The sequence below is a fragment of the Chaetodon auriga genome, chromosome 24 (genome assembly GCF_051107435.1).
Source record: "Chaetodon auriga isolate fChaAug3 chromosome 24, fChaAug3.hap1, whole genome shotgun sequence".
Classification (NCBI taxonomy): Eukaryota; Metazoa; Chordata; class Actinopteri; order Chaetodontiformes; family Chaetodontidae; genus Chaetodon; species Chaetodon auriga.
Window position 1 is genome coordinate 6,079,134 of NC_135097.1, and position 15,170 is coordinate 6,094,303.

General features: G+C 44.6%; 2 protein-coding genes across 2 annotated transcripts in view; one reads left to right on the forward strand and one right to left on the reverse strand.

Moving 5' to 3' along the window:
• Positions 1-15,170, forward strand: part of slc7a8a (solute carrier family 7 member 8a) — a 234,638-nt gene that overhangs the window by 68,745 nt on the left and 150,723 nt on the right. The window lies entirely within an intron of this gene.
• Positions 1-15,170, reverse strand: part of poln (polymerase (DNA directed) nu) — a 50,057-nt gene that overhangs the window by 16,116 nt on the left and 18,771 nt on the right. The window contains exons 17-18 of the mRNA XM_076725611.1: positions 7,814-7,876; positions 5,293-5,365 (exon numbers count right to left, since the gene is read on the reverse strand). Coding sequence (XP_076581726.1) covers positions 5,293-5,365; positions 7,814-7,876 — 136 coding nt within the window. The remainder of the gene's footprint in view (positions 1-5,292; positions 5,366-7,813; positions 7,877-15,170) is intronic.

Below are 15,170 nucleotides of genomic sequence, written 5' to 3' on the forward strand. Positions count from 1 at the left end.
AAGACACTCACATACAGCAGAATACACACACACACAGAGAGCACTACCCAGAGACATCACCGCAACCATCGTCACCATCAGTATCTAACATCACGATCATCGTGACAGATGTGAGAAAAGTCCACTGCTGCTTGCATCATCATTTTCCAACCCCTTCTTGGTTCACTTCCACTTAATGAAAACAAATTGGTGAGATTATCCTGCACATCTCAGCCTGATGATCCTGGAACATCGTCGTGATCATTGCTAGCTTTTTGTAAACATGTGACCGAACCGATTGAATCCAGGGTCTTAAAATGTGAATGTTTGCCGGTGTGAAAAGCTCATGACAGTAGCTGACCCTGTGTTTCTTTAACACAACATACTGACGCATGTTGGCTTGACGTAACTGAAATGTCTTGCAGCGGCAGCAGCTCCTGTGAATGTTCAGCGAACTGACCTTTTTTATTTTTTATCCTGATTTAATTGCCTCCGTTTGCATCTAATTTGCTACATCCCTCTCCACGTTAAGCTAACGCTGCCATCACATAGATCCGCGTAAAACTGGGTTATTAAGTCAAAGTCACATAAACTGGAAGCACATAAATGCTGCCGTCGAACTGGGACCACTCACAGTGACCTGAGGACTGTGTGAATGTAATTGTAGCACCGACAGGCTAAGCCTCAGGTTGTAGTTCATGAAAAAGTGAGGAATATTTTCTTGTGCTTTCATCATAAAGAAATTCAAATGCTTCACCAAACTGGCTTCAGCACTGCTCTCCACACTGTGCTTGCGAATACACGACGGATGAACTGCAGATATTACAGATGCAGTAAATATTAACATATAGGTAACAATTAAATGTGCAGGATGGATTTTTAATGTGCACCTTTTCTGGGGAATTGATTGTTCATCCATCTATTTAAAGCTTTCTTATGCTATAAACGGGATCAGTTAATTCATTAAGTTTGTTCACTTCTGTCAAAGATTGTCCAAGTCAAAGAGTTAAAACAGTAGGGGTCAAATTGGACAGTCGCACGACAGGACAGGACTCACAAACACCTTGTCTAAGAGGGCTTCAGAGACCAAATCGTCTCTGAAATGTGCCCAAGGCGCTTACATAAGCAGAGAGATAACCAGAGGCAATACATGAAACACACTAACAGACAGAAAAAGAAAAAAAAAAAATCTGCACACAGAATCTAAACTAACTCTGTAAACAGAACTATGGACAGACACACGGAGAAGACACACGGAGAAGACACACACACACACCTCTGCGTGGCAGGTGACAGTGTGTTTAGATGGTATGTCTGGAGCTCTCTTGTCAGCTCGGCAGATCAAAACCGAAACATCTCACAAGACGTACGCACACGCTTCTGTCCACACCCACAGAGGAACTGCAGCACATTCCATTACTGCCACTTCACCCAGACACATCTCCTCGTCTGCTCGGCTGCTCCAAAATCAAATTAAACCCGACCAAATGCAGGGGAAAACAACTCAAAATGGACGGGGGTGGGGGGGGGGATCTGAGAGATTTCCTGGTTCAAGCATTCGGCTGTAATAGGTTTCTGCAAACGTGGGAAGAGAAAGAATGATGAAGGATGGGTGCATGGGAGTGTGAGGAGGAGGAAATATCATGCACTAATGCAACACTTACTGTCACATTTTTAACAACTGAGATACATCTGACAAATTTACGGCGATGCAGGTCTCAGCATCGTTCATCCCTGCTGAGGGGAGGAAGAACATTCCTCGACTGTTCGGTTCACAAAGCAGGTTAAAGCCAACATATACCGCTTAACCCGGGGCAGCCACAGACTGCGGAGGAGAAAGATAAAATGGACGGCGAACGGAAGGGACTGCGGTGGGGTGGATAAAGAAAAGAAAAGCAAGGTTGAGGGGCGACGGCGAGGTGAGCGACGGAGTAAAAAGAGACATCTGGCTTTGGTTGAGATGAGGTGAGGAAGGGAGTTTCTAAAGATATCCTCGCATCAATGTTTTATGAGTCAGATCACATTTCCTCCAAGCATGGCCGGCAGCTTCAGGAACATATTGCTGACTAGGATCTGTGTGTGTGTGTGTGTGTGCGTGTGTGTGTGTGTGTGTGAGAGGAAGAAACTGTGTAAGAGAGTGTTTTCCTTGGTGCATATGTGTGTGACAGAAATAGAAAGGAAGAGGAATATTGCTGTCGATATAAAAAGAAAATGTGTGTATATGACACTGAGTAATAATACGAGCCTACATGTGAGTGAGTGATCTTGACTCAGAATGTGTGTGCGCGTGTGTGTGTGTGTGTGTGTGTGCGTGTGTCCAAGGCCTGCTTCTAGCCGAGGCTGCCTCTGTGATGAAAACAAAACACACAATCAAGAGTCCTTGTATTGATCCATACAGGAATAACTCTGACCTACAGGAAGCTTCTCTATAAATCAGCCATTACAAGCGGATCACTTCAGCGCCATTTATGAGCTAAACATGAAGCTATACAGCTGAGAATATATAGATTTAGATGCTATACAAGGTCAGATCAATGGGTGGTATATTAACTATTAATTAAGTGAATAGTCGCTATTGATTTCAACTCACGCACTGCTCAGACGAATTATTTTTTTGACTATCCGCAGCACATTTACTGTTAATTATATAAAAAAAATGTCTTTCTGCACAGCAGGAGTCGACGGAACAGGGTCAGGTATTACGAGAGAGGACACATACGAAAAACAATAAACAAGGCGGTACTCGCTCTTGCAGTTCCTTGGACAGCATACAAAGATACTGAGGGGACTGGGCCATGCCTCATACATTTTTAATGCCACCACCCACAGCACCCTGAACAGCCCTCAGAGATGCTTTGCAGTACAGTGTGGAGTATGAAGGTTATGGATAAAAGCGTTAGAGCTCAACTAAAACCTGCACAGTGAGAATATGAAATGTCCCCTGTGGGCTGTGGTGGTTCTAGAGAGGCTTTCAGGAGGACTGAATCGACCGGCACGCAGACCAGGGCAATCTGAGGATATACTGTGGGTTGAACTGGATCGGGAAAGTCAAACGATGGGAGAAATTCATGCCATGTGTTTGCTGTACCTCACACCTAAAAGCCAGGAGGAGCAGAGGAGGCAGAGAACAAAACGCCGACTGAATCCAGGATTCATTCCACAAAACCAGCAGTTAGTCTCGACTCAACAAGGACCATCTTCTCTATGAGAGCAGTGAGTGAACCAAAGCAGGGAAATTGCAGGCTGGACAGCTTTATGTAATATGTGGGAAGAAACCGGTGAAAAAGTAGCTTAGTTGAGTCAAGTTGACTTTTTACAACTTGATTTTTCAGTTTTGTTTATTGTATCAGTGTGGTAACAAACACCTGACCCTGAAAACAGTGAATACTGACCGTAGATAAAGTCAGCGGGTTATTTACTGAACATACCCACACAGGTATGAACATGTGCATTTACAGTATTTTGTGCGAAAACCTTGTTCTGATGATGAAGATCAGTGGGCTGATACATGTTGCTGCACCACACATACACACATACATACATACATACATACATGCACCAGTAAATACGCCTTAATGATCGCTGTCATGATGGCAAAGCCCGCTATGCAGCCGCTGTTAACATTTCGGGTCACCTTCACCTTTTGCTAACAGCATCGTCCAGTTAAACGGCCAAATCACCTGTTTAAATGTTAGCTGATATTTGTCAAGTAGTGCAATAAAAACCTTGCTATTCTAATAACCACATCACTGATAAAACATGTGGTTATTTACAAACACTGGACACAATGAGTGGATGTGTTTTCCCAGATGTGTCATTTTCTATTATGGACTCGGGGTTGAAAAACTGAACTAAAGCTAACAGGGTTGATGAGGGAATGAGGCCTAGCTTTGTTCTCATTTTGGCTAGCTTCTCCTTCTCCTCTCTCAGCTCCAGCCCCCACAAATCCTGCAGACATCTGCTAATAGAAAATAACTGAGCTGACAATAGCAAACGCACACACCAACACACATCAGGCAGGTTGTTTGAGGACGGGGAGGATGTTCAAAATGTACTACAATGTACTGCAAAGACTGGTTTTATCTTTGGTAAAACAGACTTCAGCTACGCACTTGTGAGGGTGTGATCGATTAATAAATACAACACACACTCGAGACAAAATCTGCACTGCACACACACACACACACACACACACACACACACACACACAAACACACGATGCTCTCACAGGCAGGGAAACAGTGTTCAGATGCGTAATACCTTTTGACGTGGAGACGAGTAGAAATGTTTGTGGGGACACCGGAAAGTTGTAGAAGTTGAGACACACACACACACACACACAGCGGTTGTTCCAGTTTGGGAAGGACGTTGTAGGACATAAAGGGGGTGACTGCACGAGGGCTCCCTGGGAGGGGGTGTTTCCATGGCAACCTGGCCCGAGTGCATGCGCGCGCGTGTGAATGGTGTGCATGTGTGCGTGTGTGTATGTGGCATCCTGGCTCTTGTCCTGCTGCTGTCCTCCTGATAACCCTGGTTTATCTGTCTGGTTATGTAAGTGTGCGACACACTGTCAGGGCCAGCAGACACCCGCCGTCCCCCACAAAGCTCTCCCAGGCTGACAGTGTTCCAGCTCCCCCCTCAGCGTGCTCAGCGCGGACCAGCGGTACACCCTGAAGTGACCTTATGATGCCAGCTGAGGCTGTGTCAGAGAAGTCAACGGTGACAAACTTCAAATCTAGCAGAGGGACAACTTGTGTGCTGATTTTGAGACTGCACACACGAACATACATCAGGCCCGGATCTGGACTTGTTAAATTAGTCTCACATTTCCAATTTTCACATGTGCTGCTGTTGAAACAGATGCTCACACACTTGTTCCACCCGGCTGAACCATGAAAACTGGAACTAATGTTGTTGTAACTGCAGTTCACGAACATTTCCACTCCCTCAGCTTCGGTTAGTGGCCGGGTCAACAGCGAATGCAATCACATGCCTGAGCGGCTAATTGTTGCTGAATCGTGTCAAAACATGCAGGAGTCTGCGAGTGTGACGTTCACTTGTTGTTGCTGTTACTGTTGTAAACACTACAAACATTTTGATTTAGACTGACAGCAGTAAGTCAAAAAATATATGAAGAGAGCCTCATTTAAAACAGTTGACACCCAACGTGCACAATAGACCATCTGCAGAAATATATATAAAAACACTCCTTGTAAAAGATTTGATATGTTTGAGCCTCATGTCTTTGCATCTGATGGTCTGACGGGGACAAAAAAAACAAAAACAATGCCTTGACATCGTTTATTGTCCTACCTGCCGCAAGAAAAGTGCATCCTTCCTGAGGAATGAACATTGCCCGAGGATGAACGCTCACCACCTCCTCCTCCTCCTCCTCCTTTCCTGTGGGAGCCAAACACAGATCCCTGAGGAACACCTCAGCAAAACATCCCTTCGCTGCAAAGTGCATGAACAAACCTTGTTAAAACAGCCTCCAGTAACCTGTTTGCAAGTTTCAATGCTGAATATTTTGTTTGGGAAAAGAAAACTAAAGCCAGGAACAAAAGTGTTACCAGATTTAATTTAATCTAATTCAAGAAAGTCTAAACACCATTTAAAACTGTTACAACTCCACTAATTATCTTATGATAGTATATTCATGGTATTTTCTTTCATCATTTATGACTATGATTATGAAATACGCCATCACAAATTGCTTTTGTGACGGTGTCGTGCTCTCTCGCTTCTCATTTCTGTTATTAGAAACGCTGCTTAGGGTCCACGCAAGACAGAATTTAAATCAAATTGACCTTCTATAAATAAGCAGAGCATGTCATCAAGCAACATACGGACGTCTTTCACAGCGAATCGTGAAATTTATTGACCAGACATACAGCATAAAACAGTAATTTATAATATCCTGTGTGTGTATTTGTGTGCGTGACAGATCAGAAACACAGACAGTGAGCAGCTGGGAGCGATGAAGAGCGCCAGCACTGACATCTGACTTAATGAGGAGTTAAGTTATGAAGCCGCAACGCCCCATTTAGAGGCAAATCAGAATCCAATCAGGATCAATTTATCACTGCACTCTCTGCTGTGAGGAGCTGGGCTGAAGTGCTGACCTCAGCGAAGGAGACGTGATGGGTAACCGTCACATCCCATGTCAGCATGATGAAAATACCACTACAGCAGCACATGCACACACAAACACACACATGCTGACGCTGAAAAACGTGGCCTCACACACACACACACACACAGGCTCGCATACAAACAGGGGGCACTGTATTCAGTGGTGATGAGGGCTTCACCTCTCACCTCAAGGCGCAGCGTGATGACTGATGGGGATGATGGAGTGAGAAGGGATGATATGAGGGATGTCGCAGGGACAGGGAGAGAAGAGGAGGTGATGACAAGGAGCTCTGGGAATGTGAGGAGCAGAGGTGCTGATGTTAGCACCTCTGGATGTCTCAAAACAGAAAGAAGAGCATAAAGAAAAGGGGACAGAAACAGTCCGTGTAAAGCTGAATGTGGCCCTGCTGGCTGTGATTGACAGCAGAGGCGATGCGGCCTGGCCACGCCAACAGATGGATGGACTTGTTTTGATGTTTAATTCATCTGCAAATGGGGAAATTTTGTTTGTTGCCACACTGTCAGACAGTTAATCCGGTGTTCCTTGAGCAGACAAGTATTAAACTGAAGCTCTCCAGATACGCGATGACCTCACAAAACCATGACTCAGGCTTCTCAATTAAGAAGGGCATCGTTTGTCAAGTGGTGCCTGTGCAATGACAGCCACACACCCATGACATCAGAGCTGGACGGACCAAGAGTTTAGTGTACAATCTCAAATTTCATTGATATGGAAAGCAGGGCAGTGTTAACAGCTTGCTCAGATACGGCCTGACTGAACAGCTCACTAACTATGAAGAAAACAGAGCGTGGTCCAGGCCGAGCGTGCTACTTTAGCCAAAATCTGTCATGAATTACAACTGCGTTATAATTACTGTGGAGCTCCCAAGCAACTGTCCCATAAAATGAAGCGTCAGGCTGTTTTCCCAAAGTGTCAGTGTGGCAGTTTATATCAAATGATGACTGTGTGCTACCAGGGCAAGGCGAGGTAATTAAAACCTTCTCCAAAGGAGAGGGGGTGAAAAGAAGATGGGTAGTGAAAACAGAGACGGAGTGATGCTTGGATCCGTATGGATAATGTTCTCAAGCTATCTCGGGGAAGAACTATTCGCCTGAAAGTAAACAGAGATGCTAAGCTGCGAGCGAAAGATGGGCCTGGTACCTGATGTTGCATACGTGAGCGATAAAGCACAGCTGTTCGTTTCCTCAGATGTTTCATCCAGCTCTGTAGCAGGATACAAGAGCCTTTCTCACATGAACCCTGGAACTTCCTGTTTGCTTTTGTAAATTCACCGCTGCACCATCTTGTTCTTGAACCACAGCCATGTACCGGGCTTATCTCTGATATTTCATTATACATATCAAACTGCATGCTATGGCTATGCTGTGCCATCCATCCCGAGCTGAAACGGATTCAGCACAACAAATACACTAAGAAATAAACACAAATATGGAGGAAACACTCGTGACACTTTTTAGTGTCCAGCCCTTTGCTGCTGCAGACTTTTATCATCCTCATAAACCCTCTTTACAAGCTCCCTGCTCATCAGTTTTAGTGTGCCCTGAGAGATGTCTCCCTCACACTCACACTCACACACACACACACACACACACACACACACACACACTCTGACATTTATCACTGTCTCGTTCTCCAGAATGTGTGGGTGGGGTTTTTTGGCGAGTGTGTGTCGATGGGTACCTTACCTTGGATGCACTGCTTCCTGGTGATTTGAAGCGGCTGTCTTGGCAGAGCCTGGAAGTTCTAGATCAGGAGAACACACATCTTGTGAGCCAGCTGGAGGTCAGCTATCGCCCTGCACAGTGTGTAGTTATAGATAGCTGTACTGTAACAGTGTCTTGTTACTCTGTGGAAGTGGGTCTTCCCATTTTTTAGCATAGTGTTTTGTACAGATAAATTACTCCCTCCTGCGTAGAACCCTGCATAAATTAATAAAGCTTTCTATAAGGGAGAAAGGTCAGCTGTATATCTTCAGCCACTCCCCGCGTGCTCCGGTGAGGCTGTAATGAAGGGATGGAAGACGGGGTGGAGGTGACGCTCACTTGTGTATATTTGTGCTTAAAGTGGGGAAATTGTTGGTTGCAAATGTTTGCATAACCCCACAAATGCTTTTATTGCATCTTTATTTTTCTTCAAAGTATATTTTATTACTTTTTCTGTCAGTTTTTATTTGCATCTCCAATTCGAACACGGTGAAAAAATGTCACTTCCATAGCATAGTTTAGGATTAGGCTACATGGATTTTATTCAAATTCATTTTAACATATTCTGTTGCCTTCTATTTGTTCAACCTTGATTTTGTGCTAAACTGACAGCCCTACTGCTTCCATGAGGATAATGTAATCATGTTTAATGTGCTGTTTTAATCTTGCTGCTGCAGTGAACCAATGGAAATTTAAAGTTGCAAACATTTCAAACTTCTAACTTACAGACTTCTGCAGCAAAGGTTGTCATTAATCGATTAACGAGAATATTTTTGACTGGTCACACATGTCGGCCTGTAGGTTAATTTGAACAAAAAGGATCTTACTCTTTAACAAGAAGGCCTGTTTCTATAGGTAACCTTTTCATAATGTTGTCGGCAGCAAAACCAGACAGTTTCAGTGGAAGTACACTGACGATGAGCAAACACCAGGAGGGATTACACTGCATCGCTCAATAGTGGAAAAACTTCAAGAACTGTTGCCTCCATTAGACACTTAGACACAAAAACACGGGGGTTTTGGGTCCATAAACACAGATAATATTTCAGCCAGTTACCACTTAAAAGCTGTCTTTCTATCGAAAGCAAAATGAACAGCTGACATGCCCAGTTGGAAAATTCCCCCACAATCCCACTTTAACACAGCAAATCTGTCAAATTCTTGTCAATTGAAAAGAAAATTAATTTAATAAAACATATATACACACAGTATATGTTCAGCAGAAACCCTGTGTAGCATTTCTGCAGCAGAGGCTGTTTTGCTTGGCTGAGATTAAGAAAAACTGAGAGCTGTCCTGAGACTCCAGCCAGTTTTCAGACACACATCTTAAAATAGGAACAGCCTGATGCTCGCTGGGCTGCTGGCCCACCCCGCATCGACCCACTGAGTAATCTAAGACGCTGCTGATACAGACGCACACACACATACAAAATTACACCTTATGCAGGTTTTTCTGCTTGAAGGAGGAAAAACAGGAAAAGTGATAAGGCACACCAGTGCGCGCACACACACACACACACCGTTTGATGGAGGGAAGAAAAAACGTGGTTCAAACTCAGCAGTTCCATCTTAATCCATGTTAATCCCACTGTATCCATCCTTTCAAACACACATGCACTTTCAGACAAGGTGTGTGTGTGTGTGTGGGTGTGCATATATCGAGGATGTTACCGGTTATTATCAAGGACATGCAGGACAAATCAATCGGTGTGGACATCAAAACACACACAGATACACACACAACACTGGTTAAGAAGAAGAAGGCAGGCAAAGAAAAGGGCATACACATACACACACACACACACACACACACACACACACACACACACACACACACACACAACTCAGTGTTTCTGATCATGGTCAGAATCCGAACGTGCATGTGGTTGGTTTGACCCTACAGTGAGTGTCCATGGTTGTGTGTGATCCAGAGACAGAAAACAACTCTCTGCATTCACCACTCATTCATTATTTACGGGGGGGGGGGGGGGGGGGGGCAGAATGGAGGAGGAGGAGGGGGGGGGGGGAGAGAGAGAGAGAGAGAGAGAGAGAGAGAGAGAGAGAGAGAGAGAGAGAGAGAGAGAGAGATGAAAAGACAGGACTGCAGTGGCAGGGTGTGGACAGTGGAAAGAGTACATCAGGGACCAGGCACCAATCACAAGCACGCACGCACGCACGCACGCACGCACGCACGCACGCACGCACGCACGCACAGAGTCACACAGGTTCAGTTACTGTACATGACCTGCTGTGTGTATTTGAGGCGGTGTGAGTGAGAAAAGGTGCACGTAGTTACATATGTATGCGTGTCTGATGTGGGTGTGTTGCCCTGTGATGTGACAGGTTATTCAGTGTGTCAGATGTGAAAGCTCAGCTTTCCCATCATGCACAGGGTTGCAGTGATGACAGCGTAAATCAGTACAAACACACACACACAGACAGACTGTCAGCATACTAGAAACTCAGTTTTCCAAGGTCCACACAGACCTCCTCCTTCAGGAAACACACACAGTCCTCACATACACACAAAGAATACATTCACAGTGTATTACAGGAAAAACACACATAAAATAAAACATTTAGGAGCCAACCATCTGATTATTGTTAATAGCTTTTGTTGATTATTGTGATGCAAAAGTGAGCGGCGTCCTGCGTTTTGATATACAATCCAAACCTCCAGATGTTTTTAAAGGGAAAGTCAGATGTGAGCATGTGAAAGGAGAGACGGGCAGAGGTGAAAAGAAAAAGACACGACGACAATCAAAGAGATGGAAAGGCAGGGAAAAGAGAGGGACGGGGATCAAGAGATGAAAGAGAAAAAGACGAGCAGAGCAAAGAGAATCAAAGAATTAAAGAGCAGATGGAGACTACTGTACGTGCGTCATTGCAGCTTGAGAGAGAGCGAGGATGAATGAGAAACTTTAAAATATAAAAAAGTCTGGGTCAGCTTGGTCTGATCACTGATGACTGTGCAATTTAAAATGCACACACTCACACATGAGCATGCTATATACAGACACAATCATTCTCCACAGCACTGTTCAACAGAGTGTATATAAAAACCTCCAAATGCAACACCGATGATAATCAATAATGAACCTAGTTAACCTATATGACACAAACAGACACGCTGCAACCACATGAGCAGTTTTACACCTTCGGCATGTGCAAAGATGGAGATCAGGAATGTAACTATCGACTGATGTTGCTCAGTAATCAATATGTCCCGAGTGATGGCATCGCCTACTGGACAAAAACATTCACTGCACCCCCTCCTGCACTCTCCACATCAGGAGCTGCATGTCAGATAAGACACAGCACACATGTACTGTACGCGCACAATCACTCACAATATGGACGTACAGAAGCAACACCTACACGGAAATAAAATGTAAAAAACACCTGCGCCGCGTGTGGTCCAAGTCATTATCACCCTTGCTGTGTCAGGAGGAATGGAGAAGCAGTTCATTAGTGGACACTGTGTGAGTCAGAGTGAGAGAGCTTGGTAAGAGTCCAAGCAAAGTACACACACAAATGCACACACTCACATGCAAACACGCACAAAATCCCTTCGATTTCATTCACTCTGTCCTTTAAATGTCTAAAACTCAAACTGGTTCTAGCAAATATAGAAATGCAGGAGTACAAACACTCCAGTTACTCACAGGCAGGCAAGCAAGCAGTGGCATGGTGCGTATGGCATATTAAAATGCATGAACACACGCACACACACAGATGGGCAGAGACACACATCGGTGCGGGACCGGCTCCATTAAACGGCGGCTGGTGTTGTTGTTCTTCCCCTAATTGCATCGACATGTGTGAAATATACAGAGCTGACACAAATTACCCCTCTGTTGTTCACATACAAAAACACACACAACATAAATATTCCTAAGCTGTCAGATACAAACACACATACACACACACACACAGTGGAAAATATGCCCGAGCTCTCGACTGTCAAATACACAACACGCATGCTTGTGTTTTCCTTTCCTGGGCTCATTGACTCTGAATGGGCCACTTAATCATGCAGATGTGCTTGTTTTCTGTGTTTGAACCACTGACACCACGAGCAGCACTGTTCCTTATTCTCCATAAAAACCCGGTGTTTGTATTCTTCAATGCACCCCTCGTCTCCTGATACGGGCTCGCAACGGCCTGATAATAAACCTGCAATTTGTTCCTGTTGGTCCTCCAGAGCTTCTGCCAAAGCACCTGTTAGCACGGTTGACCCAGACATTCATCTGCTCACATTAGCATTGGTTGAAATATTCATGGCTTGGTTAAGGTTACTTAATTTGCAGGTACGATGTGGATATCTAAACAATCACTTGAAGTACGTATTTTGAAAGGGCAGGATTATGCCAATGTGCCCAAATGAGTCATAGAGAGTGGCTCCTGCTGATGTAGCAGCGTTCAATTACTGAATATTCAATAAGCATTTGCACACACTTTGCATCCATTTATTCAGTTCACATAGCGGATGCTGACATCAGTGCATCATGGCGATGGTAAAAATTGAAGTAAGTGTTCCAAAGTATCATAGAAATGAAGGAAAACCCGACATTGAAAGCGAGCATCTGTGTGATTTGGCCTTCATGGTGGACACCTCTCAGAGCTGGTCCTCCAGCAGCTTCTCAGCTCTCCGCTTGCAAATGTGAAATCGTTTGAGGTGAAATTACAGTGCAACTGGAAAGAGGAAACACTGCGCGTGCTCCTACTCTGCAAGAACAAAAACCTGCTATGAAACCTGAACGTGCTGCTGAGTGTGAAAACTCCTTCAGGCGTGCTGGTGAGAGGTTTCAGGACATGAAGAGTAAACAAAAGGAGCTGAACATCTTTGCTACAGCATTTAAAGTGGAAACCTACAAGCTTGAGTATCTCACTGCTGACCCAAACCTGGAAAACCAGCATCATCATCATCATCATCCCTGCCATCTGACATCAAATGCAGATTAGAGTGCTTTGGTGGCCGAATGGTTAATGTGCATGCAACATGGCTGCATGGCCTTTGCAACACCGGCAGTTCAATTCCACCCCCCTTTCTCTCCCCTGCTTCTTGTTTGCCTCTGCTGTCTAATAAAGGTGAAGAAAAAGCCCAAAAAACTCTTAATTATACACAGATTGTGAGCGCAAATAGAATGAAAGGCGCGCTGCAAATTTGCCTACTCTTTGAAGAACGTAAATCTGGCCCACAGAGAGACGGAGCGGGAGTCTCAGAGGAGCGCTGCCTTGTTAAACAGATGGGGACGACTGAATCACGGTGCTGGTGTGGGGTAATTCAATCACACCGCACCAATTTAATGACTCATCACAGAACGCACGCACACATATAAATACATGCACGTCTGTCTCCACATGCTGGTAAATTATCTGCACTGAAACCACAAACAAACACACCCACGAAAATCCATCTGCTTAGCATGAACAGGGATTGGCATATGGCCTTAAAACGTACAGCTGGCCTGTCCATTAGCTGGAGTGAGGTGGCTAAACAGAGGGCACTGAGACCCTGGGTGGAAGCAGGCCCCCGTCATCCTCTGCTGTGCCTGTGAACTCCAGGATCGCTCCAGTTTATCTAACAGTGACCCCGGCTGATTGGTTGATACACTGGGGCAGACAGGGCACAGCGCTGTCCGGGACAATTTAATGTAGCTGAGAAGCATCTGTGATTTTTACCCAAATGTCAGCATCATTATGAGCTCAGGTTACAGTCAGCGTGTACTGGGACACCATTCAAACCAAGTGGAAAAACATTAAAAATGAATGACTGGCTGAGTGATTATATGCTGCTGCAAATTGTTTTCATGAATATTATATTCTTGCTCTCAATTACAAAAATGTAGCTGCTTTACTAACTTTTATGACTATTTTGTGTGTGAGTAAGACAAACACGTTCACACATACACATAGAAAGGCAGACAGATTTCAACTTTCAATAACACGAATCCAATCTACTCTCTTCCACTGCTCCCCTTTCCGTCTCACACACCGGTAAATCAAATGACAAGTGCATAGCGTGTGTGTGTGTGTGTGTGTGTGTGTGTGTGTGTGTGTGTGTGTGTGTGTGTATGCACCAGCGTGTTCAACACTGACAGGGAGTCAGCAGAGAACATGACACACACTTCAGTGAAGTGCTTGGATCAGCCTTGGGAGGACTTTCTGTAAGTGCAAAACATTTAACGACCAAATGCAGAGCGGTCTTAAACGGACATTAAACTGCTCGACAAGCCCTGAAGGAAACTCAGTCGGTGGTTTGCGAACAGACACGGCAGCACAATCGTAAGACAAAACACACAATTTCACATCAATAATTCAATAAGACCGTGTTTTTATATATTGCCATATCAATCACATGACCGCATAAGAAAAATCAATCCGTCTGTAGAGTAAAAACTGCAGCATATGATAGGAAGTAAATCATGATATGAGGGGTGAATGTGTACAGTCTACAGGTAAAATCCCTCTGGGGGACTATAGAGATTTCAAGTCTTTCTGTGAGAGAAAGTACACAGTGTACTATAGAGAGAAACGGGAAGCAAAAGATCAAGAAAAGTCACCATTTAGAGAGTCACTGCACCTTTGACGGCACAAAGCAACGGTTTGACATGGACCCAAAAACGACAGCAGAACAGCAGGTTTCCATCTGTTTCCTCTGTCTCTGAATGAGTGAGGGAACTTGATGTACTTGTGGGAGACATGAGTGTATAAATCTTTGAAGGTACGAGCTGAGCTGAACAGTGCAGAGGAAAAGAGAGAGAGCGGCTGATAGTATAGGATGGAGAACTGCATCAAGTACCCGGTAATCTGAATGTTGTTTAGGCTCTTTGGTGCTACAGACACACAGAGAGAGAGAGAGAGAGAGAGAGAGAGAGAGAGAGAGAGAGAGAGAGAGAGAGGGGAGAGGAAGTTCAATCTTATTTGTCCTCTTTGGTTTCACTGCTACGCTATTAAGGGTGTTAATGTGAGGGAAGGAGAAAAAGAACAGACGGAGACAAGGCGTTATGTCGAGAGGGAGACGAGATAGGTGGAGATTAAAATTGAGAAAGAAAAATAGCAAGTTAAAAGCAAAGGAGGAGAGAGAGGAAATAGACCAAGAGCCGGGCTGCACACAGAGAAGGGGAAGCTGGGGATGGCAGACTGCACGTATCTTCGCTTTCAGCAGATAAAAGCAGATGAGGCAGAAAAGCTCCACTTCCTCTCTGCAGCAACACTCACTTCTTGCAGCGCTTTTAACTCAGCACCAGTTTATGGCTGTCCTGCTTTAATTCGGGCACCCCTTTGTTACTGCAGTCTGGTTTCACCTCAGTTGAACCCACGACGGATGA